Below are 17,728 nucleotides of genomic sequence, written 5' to 3'. Positions count from 1 at the left end.
AGCTGAGTTGAGAGTGAAACCTAGGAAGAAAAATGGGACATTTCACATGTTCAGCAATGTTTCTCTCTGTCTGTCCATCCGTCAGTACATTGTATCTATCTAAGATGTTTTGTTTGGTGCCTTAATTCATAGCTACAGCTTTGGAGCACCACTAATTTTTGTAATCATACACAGACAACCAGATTTGATTTTAATGCATTTAATGTGAATACAGAGCAGATATATCACCTCAGGAAGTCGGAGATATACTAAAATAAAGCATGTATAGTGAAAGTTATCACAACAGGTAAAGCAAGCCAGGTTTTTTTCAAAAGGGACTATTGTGGCCACCAGACCAATCTTTTCAGCTCTCAAAGGAGGTCTTGGCTCTTGTATATCCCCTGCAAGAGAAATACATTGATATTAGCAGGATCAGGAGTGCTGAGCACCTCTTCTCATTATATCCCTGTCAGTCTGCTAGAGAAATTCCAGTAGGCTGGTTTGAAATGATTTCTAGTGAATCTAATTGCAGCATGCTGGTTGTTAGATCACGCGTGACAGTGCTGCTGTCTGCTGACCCATTGTTCCCAATTCTTTAACATATACCTAGCGAAGGCTTAGACTGCCCCCAGAGGAGTATTTCTGTCTCATGTTCATACTAGTGACTGCTTGGTGTATCATTGCACTATTTTCCATAAAAAAAAATGATACCGAATTGTCACACATTAAATTCATTTTCTAATGTATGAACATGGAAAGCAATATTTGTTTGTGTTTTACACTGTAGAAGTGTATTTTAATGTTTCAATCTGGACTCAAATGCAAGTCAGAACAATTGGCTTTACCAATGCTTGTTTGGCATTATCTTACAAATGACAAAAGTCGAAAAAGGGCCTTCTACTGTTTAGACAGACTAAAAGAGCCCACAGCTACCAACAACCAGTTCTGAGAAGAGAATTAAACTATTCTCCACAACATTCCATCAGGAGTCTGCTCTAAAATCCAGTACACAGGCAAACAGACCCAGCTCGAAGCAGTCGCAAGGTAGTCCCTCTTGGTCTGGCGCATCCGGATCTCATAATAGCAATGGAGGGGATGGGGGAGCTGCAAGTTAGGACTGAGGTGCATGAGAGGTGCTGTGGGGCTGCAGCTCTAAGCGTGCACTATTCAACTTCCATTGATCCATTCCACTTCCCTTGAATTGCTGTTTTGCAGGGGCCATGAATGCTTGTGCTCATGTCTAGGTACAATCCATAACAGAAATGTCTGCCTTTATTCAGAGGAAAAGCTACATGGCCCAATGAAATGTTAGCACTGAGTCCTACAAATGGAAGTTCTCCTCCGAGGGCTTGGACTCCCCTGGCCCTGCAGATAACTGCCTTTACCCTCAATCTAGGTCTAAGGGCCTGCAATGGTCGTTGTAAATCAGACATACCCAGCCTATATACCTATAACAAAACTGGCAGTGAATCTAGACTGGACTACATAATGATTAAACTATTTATGTGGCCAGCAATTGTCGACTTCCAAGTCACTGAAAGAATGGACAGTGACCATAACGCACTGGAATTGACTCTTTCCCTGCCAGGGGGTGAGGTTACACCCCACGGATCAGGCAAAGACAAGGAGGGCCTCCTACTAGAAAACAATCGGAGGAAAGTCAAGTGGGAGAAACTGGCTAACAGTCTAGACAGGATACCCCGGCTATATGAACGGATCATCCCCTTCTTGGAGATTGCCTTCCAGGTAGGGAATGAGGTCCAAGATAATGCTAGCAGAGATAAGCTTGCACAAATACATGCCAATATGATTAATTCCTTAGAAGAGGACTTATTTTCTTCCTCAGGGAAAAGGAAAGGTCCCACGCCCAAGATGTCCTGGTACAACGCTACCTGTAGGGAAGCTAAAACCCTCTTGCTACACGCCATAAAAGAACGCCTTAACAGAGAAGAAATCCGTGCCAGGAGAAAAGCGTATAAAACTCTCCTGGAGAACGCCCGGGCTGAATGGGACCATGACTATTGGGAAAATCTCACCAAAGCACTAACAACTAGAGATTCCCGCAAATTTTGGCGTATAGTCGCGAATGGCACGGAGGACCTATCCTCCGCAATAGAGCACAATATATCCCCTCTGGTGTGGCAAAGTCATTTTGAAGCCTTGTATGCGGAGGGAGGGGGGGATCAAAACACTGACATAATAACATACACATCCAGCGCCATTGGAGCTCCCTTTAATGAAAAAGAAGTGAGGGATGCCATAAAAGGTTTAGCTGCAGGGAAGGCCCCGGGACTAGACGGGGTGCCAGGGGACTTGTTCAAACAAGAACCTGGGATATGGGCACCTTACCTTACACTGATATTCAATGCCATCTTGGGGGGAATGGAGGTGCCCGATACTTGGAGGGGAGCTGAGGTGGTTCCAATTTATAAAAAGGGATCCCCTCTGCTTCCCTCGAACTATCGACCTATTAGTCTCATCGACATATCCCAGAAACTCTTTGGTAGACTGATCTTGAATCGTTTACAGGCCTGGATAGAAGAGATGGACATCCTGTCCCCCTACCAGGCAGGTTTTAGGCAGGGTGTCTCGACCATAGACCAAATCTTCAGGTTAAATCTACTCTACTGGAGAACAGCTGTAATCGAGGGCGGCAGTCTATATACCATCTTTGTAGACTTACGTGCCGCCTTCGATTTGGTACCCAGAGCGAGGCTGTGGAAGGTCATGGAAGAGCTAAACGTCCCTGGGGACATTTTGGCAATCCTGATGAGACTCCATTGCAACAACTATGCCCGCGTAAGGTGTGGCAAAGGTGGCAAGCTAACCGAAAGGTTCCCCGTTCGCAGAGGGGTGAGACAGGGCTGCGTGCTCGCACCGACCCTGTTTTGCCTCTTTGTGAACGGGGTTGTTGCCCACCTAAACAGGATTGCCAACACTGATGCCCCAAAGTTGACAGGCAGCAGGGTGCCTGCAATTATGTTTGCAGATGACACCCTGCTGCTGTCTAAATCCCCTATGGGAATCCAACGCATCTTGGATGGCTTTCTGGAGTTTTGCTCCGAACGTGGATTGGAGATCAACCCACAAAAAACTAAATTTATGATCTTAAATCCAAACCCCCATAACAGAGCCCCTCCCAGGATGGACAATGTCCAATTAGAACGTGTGCATAATATTGAATACTTGGGGATTACTCTAAATGAACATCTAACTTGGACGACTCACCAGACCAAAGTGACCATCAAACTGGCTCAGTTGGCGGGTGGCACGATGCGTCTGGCAAATAAATCTTCTTATCGCCCACTATCCCCAATTATTCATATTTACAAAACCCAGGCCCGGGCGGGTGTCACATATGGGGGTGAATTGTGGGGGCATTCCAAACTCCCAAAATTACAGCTAATTGAAAATAAATTCCTGAGACAGGTTGTCTCTCTACCTCAGAGCACCCCACTACTCCCCCTCAGACTAGACCTGGGAATTCGATCTATAACAGAAGAGCTGGGACTCAAACCGCTAACTTTTTGGAGGCGCCTGTGGTGTAGCCCAGACCTTACAAGCTACAGAGAGGAATTACAGGAATTTCTAGAGCTAAGGAACGCCAAACGAATTCCGTGGATGATTTATGTCAGGGCAACGCTTGAGGAGATGGGTTTCCTGGAACTATGGAGGGATCCCCTAAACTTTTGTGTAAAGACTCCAAAGAAAGTACTCGTGAGAGCATACTATGAATTGATGTTGACAAAAGCCATTGATGCCACGAGAGAAGGATCCTTGACACATTTGTTCCTCAAAGTGAAAGACTCTTACCATCTTGAAAGTGCTCTTGACTCAATCTCCCCTACACTAACGAGAAAATTATTTCTACAGTGGAGGTATGGATGCCTCCCTCTAGCTTCATTCACAGCGTCCTGGCAATCACGATCCACCACAGAACTCTGCCCAGTGTGTGCTCATCAGAAAGAAGACGATGTTCATGCCGTCTTCTTCTGCAAGGGCTACGAGAGGAGTAGGAGATACTGGCTAGTCCCGCTACTTAAAAACTTGGGCTTCAGATCTTTTCAACCTGCCTATAGAATTTTAAAGTCAGACCTCTCTCCCATTGTGGTTTTCGCCCTTTCAAAATTTTTGACCTCCATGTGGTTCATCCGGAATCGAGCGTTGAAAAGACTTACATAACAGTACCCCGGAAATTTTTACTGCTTTTATCGTACCCCATGCTTCCCTTCTTTTTAAAATGTTCTTAATTATTGGATCACACTATGTTTAATCATTTTTTACTGTGTACAAATACTATGCATCTTTTATGATCATGTGATCGAAATAAAGATTTTTGAAAGGAAAGGAAGTTCTTTCACCTATGCCACAGATGCGCGTGTCCTTCTTGCTAATTGTGCCTACCTGTGGGAATGCCCCAGCCAGCTCTTCCTACCCATGCCGGGCTTTTTACTGATTTCTGGTCTGCATATGGATGCCAGTTCTACCAGTGACAGTTCTGCCCACCTGTACGATTTCTGCCTGATCATAGCAGTTGTGCCCACCCATGCTGGATCTGTGTATTCTTGCTTGTAGTTCATATCTATAAGTTTTCTTACCCAGCTGTTACTGGTAGACAGATCGGGCATTGCTTGTGCCAGCTGCGTCTACCAGTGCCAGATATGCCTAATCCTGTCAGATCTGTGTTAAGATGCCAGTTCTTTCTTTTCAATGCCTATTTTAGTTTTTAATGTCAGTTACATGCATCACTCATAGGGCCAGATTCATCAAGCCGAAAACGGCTCGCAAACGGCCAGATTCTGAGAATCTGGCCCTTTGCGAGCGCTATTTTTGCATTTGGGATTCATCATCCCAAATCCAAAAATCGCATTTGTAGAAATCTCAAATTTGCGAATAATTGCATTTAAGGAATCTCAATTAGAGATTCCTTAAATGCAATTCATGAACCATTTAAAAATTGCGAATTCGCAATCTGGGGGCCGCTATTTACCGCGAAGTCTGACTTCGTGGTAAATAGCGAAAACTTAGAAAAATGCACTTTAGTGCATTTTTCTAAGTTGTATGTCACACACACACATGTCCTTAGGACATGTGTGTGCGCAACACCAGTGTACATGAGCATTTCAGGGGTGCTACAGGGTGTCCTTTGGACACCCTGGCACCCTTGAAATCGCTTCCTTTTTTGTGATTCGCTAATTGCTAATCGCAAATAAGGAATGACTTTAGGGCCATAGGAATGAATGGGAAAGCCATTCCTTATTTGCGATTATCAATTAGCGAATCGCAAATAAGGAGGCAGTAGAAATCGCTATAATTATTGCGATTTCTACATGAATCCCGTTTTGAGAGTCTTTAATAGCCATTCCTTAATAATCGCTATTACGGACTCGCAAAACGGGACTTTGATGAATCTGGGGGATAGTTTGTTAAGAAGCAGAGCATGTGTATGAGTTTTTCACGCTGCTTCTCATCCACTTGTGCTTCATGGGGGCAGTCGAGTCTAGTGCCATCTGCCATATGACATGAACTTACCTAAAACTCTCCAGGGACACAGTCCACTGAAAGAAAAAAGATAAGTAGTGTTAGGAGTGTTCAGTCTCGATCACCCTCGTCACAGTTCAAACAAACATTGAATACATTAGATATTTCCACCAAGAGGATGGCTCTGTGTGTGGAGAGCAGGGCTGGGAAGTCTGATAACCATGGGTGGGGTGAGGCCGAGTGTGAGGCACATGCAGTCATGTGTTGCACATTAAGCATAGAATGTGAGTCAGATAGTACTCCACTACTACGTCAATATTACTACATCATGGGTTCGTGGGACACTGCATCATCGGTCGTTATATGGTTAAAAGCAAGTAAAATACATAAGTGGTAAATATTGATGAAATAAGGGGAGACCATCTCCAGTAAATTCCCTTGCTTTTTTAAAGGGGGAGTGGTGTTGGTCTACCCCCAAAAAAGATGTAATGTCTCACAATGTTAAAGCGACAATATGGTTTGCTACAATGTGGGGGAACTCGATATATTGACATGCAACCCTCCCCCTCTGGGGTGCACATTAGGAGTACGGATTCTAAGAGGCAATCCTTAGGAATCTGCCTTCATAACTGCAGAAAGTGAGTCAGATGAAGCACCCACGGTAAGGGGCCAGCCTGCGTGGGGAATAGAGGATGTGATCCAAGGGTACCAGCATGCAGAATGTAGGTTGGCAGAGTGTGGGCTGGAGCAGGCACTTGTGAAGGTCCTTCCACACACTATGCTATGGCTTGTGTACCTGTGATCTACAATTATCTGGCAAAGAAATCACTAATGGTGCCTGTGTCATAATGACAGCTACGCCTACAGGTAAACAAACTTTTTGAGCACAGACTCTTTTCCATTTTAATGAAATATAGCACTGCATGAAACACCACAACGTGCATAAGGAGCTGCTCTTCAGTGTCCTTGGCCCACCTTGAAGTTGTTTTGTGCAGTCTAATAAAAATACATAGGTCTAATTGGGAAAGGGTAGAAATATATATAGAGGGGAGCTCCTGTCAGAAAACAGTTAATTGAATATTGGGCCAAGACAATGCTGTGAACCAGCCCCTACCCTACTTGCCTTCTTCATAGCGGATGTACCTCAGACTCTCTTGACGACTGGATTGTTCTCTCTGAAAACAAGTGCTGTATGCTCTATGCATGTTGATTTGCGGATAATGGACCATACACACATCAGCTTGAAGAGGAATATGCTTGGGGTGCATATTACGACCAAGTGGTGGAGCACAGCGTTAGCCTCCTTGGCTTAACCCCCCACTCTGCCACTTTTGAAACGCAGGGCTGCACCATATTTACAAGGATACAGTGCAGCCCTGTGTTTTCCCCAGTGCTGGCACTAATTAAGCTGTCTAGCGCCAAAGCAAACATGCTTGCACCATAGTACAAGGGTGCCTGATTTGAGGGAAGGTTGTTTGTGTGCAGGAAGGTGTCTCTTGTGGTGGCGATTGGGGCTTGCAAATATGCCCCTAGATGTGTTGAATAACTACTGTGAGTCCAATCAATAAATAATAAATATGTAAATAAAACTAAAATCTTAGCATTTGGGTCCAAATATAAGCCCTTTTAGTGGTACACCTGGAAATTAAAAACCCATGAAGTGGCCAAATGCAAATAATTGGGTATGAGATTTCAGACAACTTTCAAATGGAATACTTAGGTTGAAAAGGCTAGGCCCTGTTCTGTTTTCACAGTAGCCACATTTAAGATGTTTAATGAAAATGTCGCTCGACTTTCTTTAGCACATATTTTAAAGGTTTATGAATCGAACGTTCAATCTCAGATTTTATATCGTCAGAGGTCTCCTGTCTAAATGGCAAAAATCCTTAAGAACAAATACAGGAATGCTGCCTTAAATCTATGTTGTCTCTTCTGAAATTCTCTATTGGCCAATCTATAATTATGGAATTTAAATTAAGTTCCTGGTAACACAGAGCCATACTTCTACCATTGAGATATAGGAAAAATGCTAATAATTGCAATAATGAGGTTTTAAATTGCAAACTAAAATAGGATCAGGGTAGAAGAAAACAGATTATGGTAGTAAGGGCCAGATGTATGAGGCATTTTTCCCATTCGCAAATAGGCCGATTCACAGAAACGGCCCGTTTGCAAACGGGAAAAAGCCTTTTGGGATGTATCATCCCAAAAGGCCATCGCAAAATAAGGAATTGCAAAATTTGCAATTCCCTATTTTGAGAATGCATTAAGGAATCGCACATTGCGATTCCTTAAATGCATTTTTTGAAGCGCCCAAAAATTTGCGGTTTGGCCTCTAGGAATCGCAAATCCAAATTATCAAATTACCACCAACTTCAAGGCCCATAGAAATGAATGGGAAGTCATTCCTTATTTGCGACTCGCAATTTGAAAGTCGGAAATAAGAAATGCGTAGGATTCCTTATTTTAATTTGGAAACCTTCATACATTGCATTTTGCGAGTCCTTATAGCGAATTGGTAAAGTTTGTCACTAAGGACTCGCAAAAGACAATGTTCATACTTCTGCCCCTAAGAGTTCTTGTGGAGACCACCCAATATTTAGCAGGGCTGTGCAAAGTTCACCTGTTTTGCTTTTGCGTAATTATGTGAAAATACAGAAAAATTACAGTTATATAAATGAAATACAAATCCATTGCTATGGGCTATATTTTTTGGTGAAATGCATTCTCACATCATTTTTTGGCATCAGTGTACAATTAAGCAAGAGCACTGCAAAGAAGCACCTTTCATGCTCTGTTGTTTCTGTGCGTATGCAGTAGGTTTTTCACTGAGAATTGCACCATTTGCAGTCATTTTTTACTTCCACTGGCATGTAATTATGTGAAACAGTGTATTGCCATAGTATTGGGAATGCCACGTTACTAGCATAATACAAAATACCCAAAAATCGGCCATTTGCGATGGCAAAATGGTCTTTTGCAATGCATGAAAGTGTTTGAGAATCACAATTTAGGTAATCGCAATTTCTTATGATTGCCTAAATTGTGAATGCAAATTGGGAATCGCAATTTGCGATTCCCTATGCATATGCAAGACGCCTTTCCTAAAGGCAAACTGTGCATATAGTAAACACTAATTAGTATCAACTTCAAGTTGATGCTAATATGTGCATACTTTGAAAAATGCAAAAAAACTGCATGGAGACTAAGATTATGGAGGTAATGTTGCACCCAGATCCCCGATAATTTCCAGATTACGACTCCTGCCTTTGTCACATATGAGGACTAAAAAAAGAAGAAAAAAAAAACCTGAATTTTTCAAAGGGCATGTGTGCCTTATATGTGCACCGGTGTTTTGTTAGGGGCGCCACAGGGAGGGCCTTAGGCCCCGGGCTCACTTGCCTTTGCATAACCTAAATTGCGATTATCAATTAGGTAATTGCAATTTAGGCAATGCAAGACCATTCCCACCCCTGGGCCTTGAGGCACATAGGAAAGAATTGATTCGCAATAGCAAATAGCGATTCCCTAATTGCGTTTCGATACTTATAGAATCGCAATTAGAGAATGGCTATTTGATCTCCTTTTTGTTGCATTGCAATTTGAGAATACCAAATAGCGATTTCTAAAAAATCATTATTTGGTAATCGCAAAATTAAACTTTGATGCATGTGCCCCTTTATCCTTGTCTTAAAAGGATCTATGAGCTTTAGCTATTGATGAATCTAAACGAGACTTGACCTATATTGATTGGAAGAAGTCATCAATTCTAATGTTTCATGGGAAATGAAGCATATCTCTAAAACCTCCCATTTACCTAACTAAGAGTTGAGGAATAAAATGCTAATATTCTGGAATGGGTGGGGGGGTCCAGTTTATTTGCAATTCTAGAAACAGCAAAATGTTTTAGAACATATTATATTGCATAATTTATTTTTATGGGTTTTAACACTGAATTTTTTTGGGGGGAATGTATTTATTAGCATTTTCATAATCACACTGTAAAATCACATCGGGTTTAGAGAATATCTTGTTTCTGTGTTCATTACAGATACAGCAAGGCCCGTACATAAACAATCAACAACAACGGATAGTGTCTGTCAAAGGGTCCCCTCTTCATCTCTCCCCTTCTCCCTGGTATTTCGCCCTCCCCTGATCTACTGCGAATCCATGAGCGTCAGGCCATAGTAGGTCAGCCATGGTTTCCATATTTTCCAAAATTTTTGGGGCACCCCCTTGCTTTGTATGTCGTCTTCTCCCCCAACATATACATGTCAATCCCTCTCCGCCATTTCTCCAGTTTTGGATTAGTATCTGCCCCCCAAGTCCTCACCATGTCTCTTTTGGCTACTACCAGACCCAGCTGGAGCAGCACCAGCTTAACAAACTTTGAATTTTTAAGAGCAGATTTAATTAAACATGGAAACAGAGCATGGGAGGCAGCTAACGTATGTTATCAAATTCGTGTTTTTCAAATGTGCAGTGGTGCAAGTTTTAAAGCGTAGAAAATCGTCAACATTCTATTGTAATATAGTCAGTTACTCAACAAATACTTCATGTATGTATTGATTTTTAACCACATCGAATAGTTGAGTTGTGTGTTTTATCTATGTGTTGTACTATGTTTTAGAGACCTATGGTCTAAATAAACTATTTTCTGAATATTAATCTGAAAAGCCTGATTGGTATCACAGAAGCAAACTTTGGCTATGTAAGTCCTTTTTTGATCTCAGAGACTTTGAATGAGTAAACTCAGTATCTAGCCTCTGCGGAAAACAACTCTGGGCTATGGGTTTCTACCGTTCTCACACCAATTTATTGCATGTATGTAACTATCGATTGGCCCAGTTAATGTAAGGAAATGGTCTGCAGAGTTATGTACATGAAATCAATTCCAAACTCTTGGGTCAAACTTTATTCATGGCACTGTCCATGAGCACGGCACAAGTACCACTCAGCTCTGCCTGAAAGACAGGTACCTGTCCTTTATGGCTACCTGGAGAACGGGATCTATGCCTTAAGGTTGCATGGCGGTCACCTAACTCTGGTTTAAGGAAAACTGGCAGTAAGCTGGCTGTACCTTGGGGCTGCATGGAGGACAGATAGCTGTGCCATAAGGCAGCCTAGAGGTCAGCTTGCTGTGCCTTAGGGCTGAAGGTGCTTGGACGGCAGCTAGCTGCCCCTTAAGGCTGGTAGAAATCACGTTCTCTTTCATGTGCTATTCTTTCCATTGGCTGTTCCATTCTACATATTGACTGCAAAGGACCATAACCCACCCTTTTTTCCATTGCAGAATCTGGGGACGATCTTTGATACAAAGTTCTTACTTTTTTATACTCTGCACAGATAACACATGGGGTAAAACTAATTTGTGGCGAATGGAAGCTTTCTAATTGTTTGCTGAGGATACTTTGTGATCTATCCCTCCACAGCAGAAATCTGCTCACCTGGCATCTATTGGTTTAAAATACATGTGTAAGATAACGTGCATTTGTGGTCACTTTAGCTCCATTATCTCTATCATGGGTGATTTTGTTTTATTTAAAACTGCTGCCCGGTCTTCTTGCTATGTTCGCCTACCCCAAGATCTTTTTGTTGTATAACACAGTAGTTTCAGTGCCTTAAACCTGTATTTTAATACAATGTTTTGTAGCGTTGCTATGTCTAAGCATATGAAATAGTAAGTTACTATTAATCAATTTAATAGTACTCAATTCACAGCCTTCAAACGAATGATGGGTGCTGCTGGCCCTCAAAGAGCCATCTTTCCTGATTGTACGGCATTTTGTTACCTAACTAGTAAATGTGGTTGCATCTGCATAGTGAGGCTGCCATTGGCTTCCTATGAATCATGCAATGGCTGTATAAAACGAGTTGTTTTCAGTTGCTGTGTGGACACTGTGGAGTCATGGGTCGACACATTTCAGTTGACATCTATGGTTTTTGTCACTTATTTGTCAATGTCACGTTATTTTACTTCTGTTTAATTTAATGTATCGGTCAGCTAAGATGATTTTTCCATCTTGTTACAGAAACCCCTGATGAAGAGCCAGGAAGGCTCGAAATGCATTGGGTTTGTTTACTCCATTATTGATGCATCTGTAAGAGACGAACCGGTGTACAAAGCCTGATAAAGCATACATTCGGTGAAGAAAAGTTGAATAAAAAATACAGATGTAATTTTACTGTCTCCGATGTGATGAATTAAGTCGAAAAAGGAAAAGTTAAAAATGATGAACAGAATTTAGGTTTCAATGGATTAATTGAGGAGTACTTAGATCAATTGGATACACTCGGGTGATGATTCCCATTTCTGGCAGTGCATCAGCGAGGAGCGCGAGACACGTGCCCAGGCTTTGTCCTATGTATAGAAATGACCAGCATGCATTATGCTTACTGTCTCTTGGCAGGTGTATGACGTCATCCATTTTGAGCCCAACTATCGGTACCAGCATCTTGAAGTGTGCTATAGTTAAAGCAGGGATTTCATCGATCTCTGGCTTTCTGCCTGCAAACAGAAATCATGAAGACAAACAAAACAAACTTTTTAATGGGTTCAGTCACGATTTCTCATGTCACGTGTCATGTTAGTGTAACTTACCTGCACAAAGAAAGTCATGAAGTTTTAGATTTCACATTCTTATTACCAGTTAGAATTAGAATGTTTGTTTCTGAAAGTGTAGAAAATGTGCAAATATTTAGGGGTTTTCTATACACTTATATTTAGGGTTTTGGACAGTAATGGGACAGCATTCTGGGGAGGAGAGTGAATAATAGATCAAACTAATTGTGGGTAGTTTCCCATGTTATTAAGCGCACAAAACTACTACTGTCAAATGCAGCACTAAGTGCATTTTCAGGTCGAGCGAAGATATTGTAAACCTTATCTATGCACATTTCGGAAATGCATAGTCAAAGTGGATTCCTTCTAAATGGAAAATCCACTTGAATATACGTAGGAGTGGAGGTTACAGGATTACGTTTCATTAGATTTCACGAATGCCTGATAATTCTGAAACTATGAAAGAAGCAGCTGTGAGAAGACAATATGCAAGAACCAAAAAAAGTAATTTGGTAAAAAAAAATAAGGCATGATAAACATGCCTGTCGAGTGCAGTTGATTTTTTTCATATATTTGGAGAGCTTACACCTTTACAAGGAATTTAAATATGAAACCTAGAATTAATTTAGCTGGGCCTTAATATTGTTAAAGAGAGGACATTATTTAAACCTCTTCGGTAATAACAGCTACTGTTAATCAAGGACAATCATTCTCAGCTACTAACAAATATAGTATCGCTCTCTCTCTTGCTCTGAGACTGACAGTGCCAGGGCCTGTTTGAGCAGGTGGTTTTTCAAGAAGGCAACTGGTTATATTGCAGGCTTCATGCTGTCTGTCTTACTGTGTGTTATTGGATAGAGGGCTTTGCCATTGGTTGGGCTGCCACTCTCCAATATTACTTCCTGTGCAGTGCAGGAGGCTGCACTGCTAAGTACCAGATCTTTATATCATTTACTAGGTATTGCCTCATTTACAAGAGATACTTAGTAGCAGCTGGCAAGCTTCTGAGAGCTCCTGTGGTACCTGGTGGAAATCACTTATTTAAAGCCTTATGCAATAAAAAATATTCCTTTGTATGCTTTTAGAAGTCAAAATACATCATTAGGATTGCCTCTTTCTTTAGATTGTTTCAAGCGAAATTAAGAAATGCTGCGAGTTTATATAAAGTATTTATTTGAAATGTTTGTAATATTAGGGTGATGAATTATAGGGTGGTAGTAAATATGTGATCATAGCAGTGAAAGCATATGGGGTAAGATGAAAGGTAGTTCTGAGTAGGAGTGGTGTGTATTTTATGCCTCTGAAATTAATATCTAAAATGCTTTCACCAAAGTGATGACAAAGGCTGAATACTGGATCACTCAACAAAGAGGTAGGGATAGAACAGAATTAGCAATATGATTGTGGAAAATGGTGACGACCAGATTAGCGAGAGGTCCTTAAAAACATAGCGGTCAGAGTAAAGAATCTGTATGAAGGAATATAGAGAGAAAGCGCATTCCTAAACTAAGGATTTAGGAATAGTCTAAAAGAACAGAAAAAGGATGAGGTCATGGAATAACTAAGCTGAGATATGATTCCTAGATGGTGTGCAAATTTGAACAAGATAGGAGAAGTACCAAAGAGCAAGTTGCAAAGTGTTTTCCTTGGGGCCATCTCATATTAATCACAAAAACTGCAAAAATACTCAAAGGTCATGAAATTCAGCATGATTTAACTCATGCTTGAAAATGACTACTATGTTTATGATGCTGTTAAGATTTCCAGCATCACATTTTCCCCATTGTGTATGCAAATGTAATTTGACAGATCGGCCCCTGGTTAATTGTGAGGAGAATCTATTGCTGCTCTTCTTATACTTGAAAGTATCAGCATAAAGTTCTATGCTATGGTACTGATGAAAGTAAAGTGGAAAACTCCATGAACTGTGTGAAGGATAATAATCAGGAACTGCACCCTACTTTACTGAGGCAAAGTATGGATGCATGTACTCCAGCAGATAAAAAAATAGAATTAGAGTTCTGTTTAAGTAATATATGGGCATAATGTATTGATATGAAAACTTTTGAAGCAAGATGTGCATAAGGACAACCTTCAATGATCAAAAGTGATCTTCTAGATGCTAGTGGGTTAGGAAAAAGAAAGCCAACCCGGATGAAAAAAGAAAGTGGGTTGGGTTGAAGCAACAGGTCTTTTGAGCATAATAAGAGGAAAGCAAAGTGGGGAATCAGCCTTCCATGTAAGGGACATGGTAATAGGAAAGAATACAGATTGGGTTGAGTCTAGAGGATAAAAGGAAGATTCAGTGAAAAGAGAGGAGAATAGGAGTCAATGTAATGATCAGGCTTATTGTGAGCTTCCTATTTGGAGATACAGCAAAACCATGTTAAGAAGAGGCAATGAATGACAGTTAGGAGAAGAAGCGTCTAGAGAAAATGTCATCAGTATAGTAGGAAGATGGCACACTTGTAATATTGCAGGAAAGATACCAGACAAGAGTAATAGGTGTTGTGAAACAGGCAATTAGCAAGAGAGAGACTGAGAGATTAGGATGGGAGTGAAGAAGACCGTTGAAGCTGCTGCAGGGTTTTCATGACATATGAAGAGGAGATTGAGCTTAAGAGTAATATATTTAGCAAATAAAGAAAAGTGGACCTGCCTCTTAACTACATAGACATACCATGACACATGCAGTGTTTTCTCTTTCCCCAGGAAACATGTTTTCCTAATTTCTAGGTATTCCTACAATTACAAGTCATCCCTGGCCTAACATATTCTTCTGACTGGCCTAGAGTTGAAATAGGACTGTTGATTGTAATGGACCCTCAGTGCGGGAGGACACAGAGATGCTATCAGTTGGTGTAGATGCATGCTGGACAGAAAACTGAGGGGCAGATTTACTGACACTTTACACCAAGTTCACTTAACAAATGTTACTCAAACCAATGCAAAGTGTTGCACTGGAATTTACTTTCCAATACAAATCCTGATTTGTTTTGGAAAGTATCCCTTAAGTAATGCAAAGCAGTTCTTTGTGCTACTTTGCATCAATGGGTAATTCTGTGGAAGGTATATTGGCTTGCCCATGCAACCCCCCATGGATTTTGACTTAAAGCCCTATCTACAAAACAGGACTTTGTGGCAAAAACGACTGCCTCTTGGAGGCAGGCGTATTATTAGAGAAAAATCTACTTTTCTCAATCGTTTTCCAATTGTGCACCTGTGATGAACAGTAGAGCACAAATGCAAGATTTTAAAAGTATTCATCTATGACTAACTAAGCATGGTATTTATTACTGGAAGGAGATCAGTCTAGTACAAAATCTAGGCTTGACATCAAGCACACACTCTTGCACTATGGTGCATGGGTGTGTGCATTGGTACAAGGCAGCCAACAGTGTGCCACCACTAGGACACTAGCCACGGTGTTGTTTTGGTCTTTCTTTTTAATGCAACACAGTGCCACAATTTAGTAAATCTCCCCCTGAATTTCACAACAAACTGTAGGAAGGCAAAAGCATGTCCTGCACCATGAACATGCCTGTAGGGTGCATGGACTTTGACATTTGTTTGAATATTATGGCTGGTCATCATCATGTGTGCATTTAGAGCTGTCTGATTGCTCTGTGAATGTTCAAGGATGCTCTCCTGAGATGCTTCAAATAGATACATACCTAACAGTTTCACCATCTTGCAGGCATCACCGCTTTCTGAGACATTTTGGGTGTACTCCAGGACACTAAGTTCAGGGTCCCCATCAACAAAGCGGATGTCACTGTTAGCGAGATCTGAAAAAAAACAGCAGCTGCTTACTCACACTGTAGGAAATGTGGAGGAAAGGGGTACATATTACATGAAATTTATTAAGCAAAATGTAAATGTGCTCTAAAAAACATTAAACTAGGTTAGCAAAAAATAATCACTATATCGGAATTAAAATTGCTAATTTGCTAAACAAGCTCAAAACAGTGCCATTCGTCTTCCACTAAATAAAGATAATCAAGACACTTGACAGCACATTTGAGTAGTCTAAAAATTATGTTCCTCGTGGAAACCGCTGTGGTTTAACAATATCATCAAATAAGTATTTACTCATAACTTATTTTACTGTTTTATTAATCTGCATATATCTTAATTATAAAGTGGAAAATATATTAACTACGGCACCAAAATAGGATCTTCCAATTTCTTATAATTGTATCAAAGTTTGTGTTGGAAGGACACTGATAGGGTTTATTACGGAAACGTATTAGCCTTTTGGCTCTCACTAACAATGACTGAGCATGAACAAGGCAGTGCTGGCTGAATGCTTGGTTGGCAATTGCTTTTGATGTTGGCATGGAGTATGTTTAAGTGCGGTAGTAATGGGCAGGAAAGTGTATATCAACCTTCATTTTTGAACTGTTCTTAGTGCAATTTACAAATGTAATGGGAAGAACAATCTGAAAAACACATTTAAGATCAATTTATAAAATTGGGAGGCCAAACATTAAACCATGTGATTTTCACAATATATTAGGTAAGACAATGTGCCTCGACCCATTAGTTCTTGTATTTTACTTTTTAAGATGGAATCTGCAGCTCTTTCCCCACCATAGTGCTTTTTGCTCACCGCATACACAGGCAAAGTTGCAGGGGTACTGGGGGAGGCAGTATGCAGCGACCCCTAAATGATGTCCACAATAGAATTGTGGAAAGATAGTGGTATTGTTATTATCCACTTTACGAATCCAGCAGAGCCTGTCATAGGCTTCTTCACTTTACTTCATGTTTCAGATCAGGGCTGACACAACAATTGAGTAGCTGAATGTGTCGGCTCCTCCATTAGGGCAGAGGAGCATCGCCCCACTGCTGAGAGCAGAGAAAACATGAAAAATAAAATGGTAATATAACAATTTTATTATAATTTTATTTCTTGTTCTGCAAGCAGAGCCGAGCCTATCAGCGGGCGGTGACATTACTGGTGATGGACAGCAGCGGGCAGGAGGAGTGGTGGGCACTGCCCATGTGCATGCCGGTTTGGCTGACTGTCTTGCAACGTGTTGCACATCCAGGAGGGGAACAGGCACAGGGTCCATGTCATGAGGGTGTGCCAAGGAAGCCCTCTGCAACCAATCAAAGCACTTGTCTCATGCTGATTGATAGTATTGCCAGCATGAGAGCAGTGTCTGGACTGGTTAGCGGAGTTCATTAGACTCTGGGAACCTGTGCTGGAGCCATGGACTGCAGGAACCGGACCAGAGGACCAAGTTAGCTGGTAAGTAATCTTTTAAATGTGTTTGTTTTCATTAAATGTTTCTTTTGACTCACTGACAGGCACTGTGGGAAACTCGCAACTCCAGAACTCTCAATCGTGGCCCGTTATAAACACTGGTTGGAATGAACCACAATTGAAAGCATTGGTGTTGAGCCCACGAGTATTGAGGGTTTTTGGCAGTGCCTTCTACTGGGTCAAAATATTCTGCCTGTGCTGCACCTCCACTTTAATGTGACAGCAGCTGCCTCAGCATCTAAGGCTGTTTTACCTTCACCTGCTCTTTTCAGGGCTCTCCATGGTCATTGCTCAAGATATGTACCACATAAGCATACCCAGCCTGCTTTTGTGATATATGCTTGATGAAGCAGGCAAAGTTAGCTACCATTAGATGGCACTATTTCATCAGTGATATGCTACCAGTAAACCAGTGCCCTGAATGTTTATGACTG

At 41.3% G+C, this 17,728-nt stretch overlaps 1 protein-coding gene across 1 annotated transcript in view; it reads right to left on the bottom strand.

Annotated features, from left to right (window-relative positions):
- Nucleotides 1-259: 259 nt before the first annotated feature.
- LOC144753073 (olfactory protein-like) overlaps nucleotides 260-17,728 on the bottom strand; it is a 32,138-nt gene continuing 14,669 nt past the window's right edge. Inside the window, exons 4-7 of the mRNA XM_078640863.1 lie at nucleotides 15,697-15,810; nucleotides 11,858-11,968; nucleotides 5,512-5,537; nucleotides 260-380 (exon numbers count right to left, since the gene is read on the bottom strand). Of these exons, the coding sequence (XP_078496989.1) occupies nucleotides 5,512-5,537; nucleotides 11,858-11,968; nucleotides 15,697-15,810 (251 nt within the window). The 3' untranslated portion in view covers nucleotides 260-380. The remainder of the gene's footprint in view (nucleotides 381-5,511; nucleotides 5,538-11,857; nucleotides 11,969-15,696; nucleotides 15,811-17,728) is intronic.

The sequence above is a fragment of the Lissotriton helveticus genome, chromosome 5_1 (genome assembly GCF_964261635.1).
Source record: "Lissotriton helveticus chromosome 5_1, aLisHel1.1, whole genome shotgun sequence".
Lineage (NCBI taxonomy): Eukaryota > Metazoa > Chordata > Amphibia > Caudata > Salamandridae > Lissotriton > Lissotriton helveticus.
The sequence above is the reverse complement of the archived record's forward strand: the minus strand, read 5'-3'. Positions and strand labels throughout refer to the sequence as shown.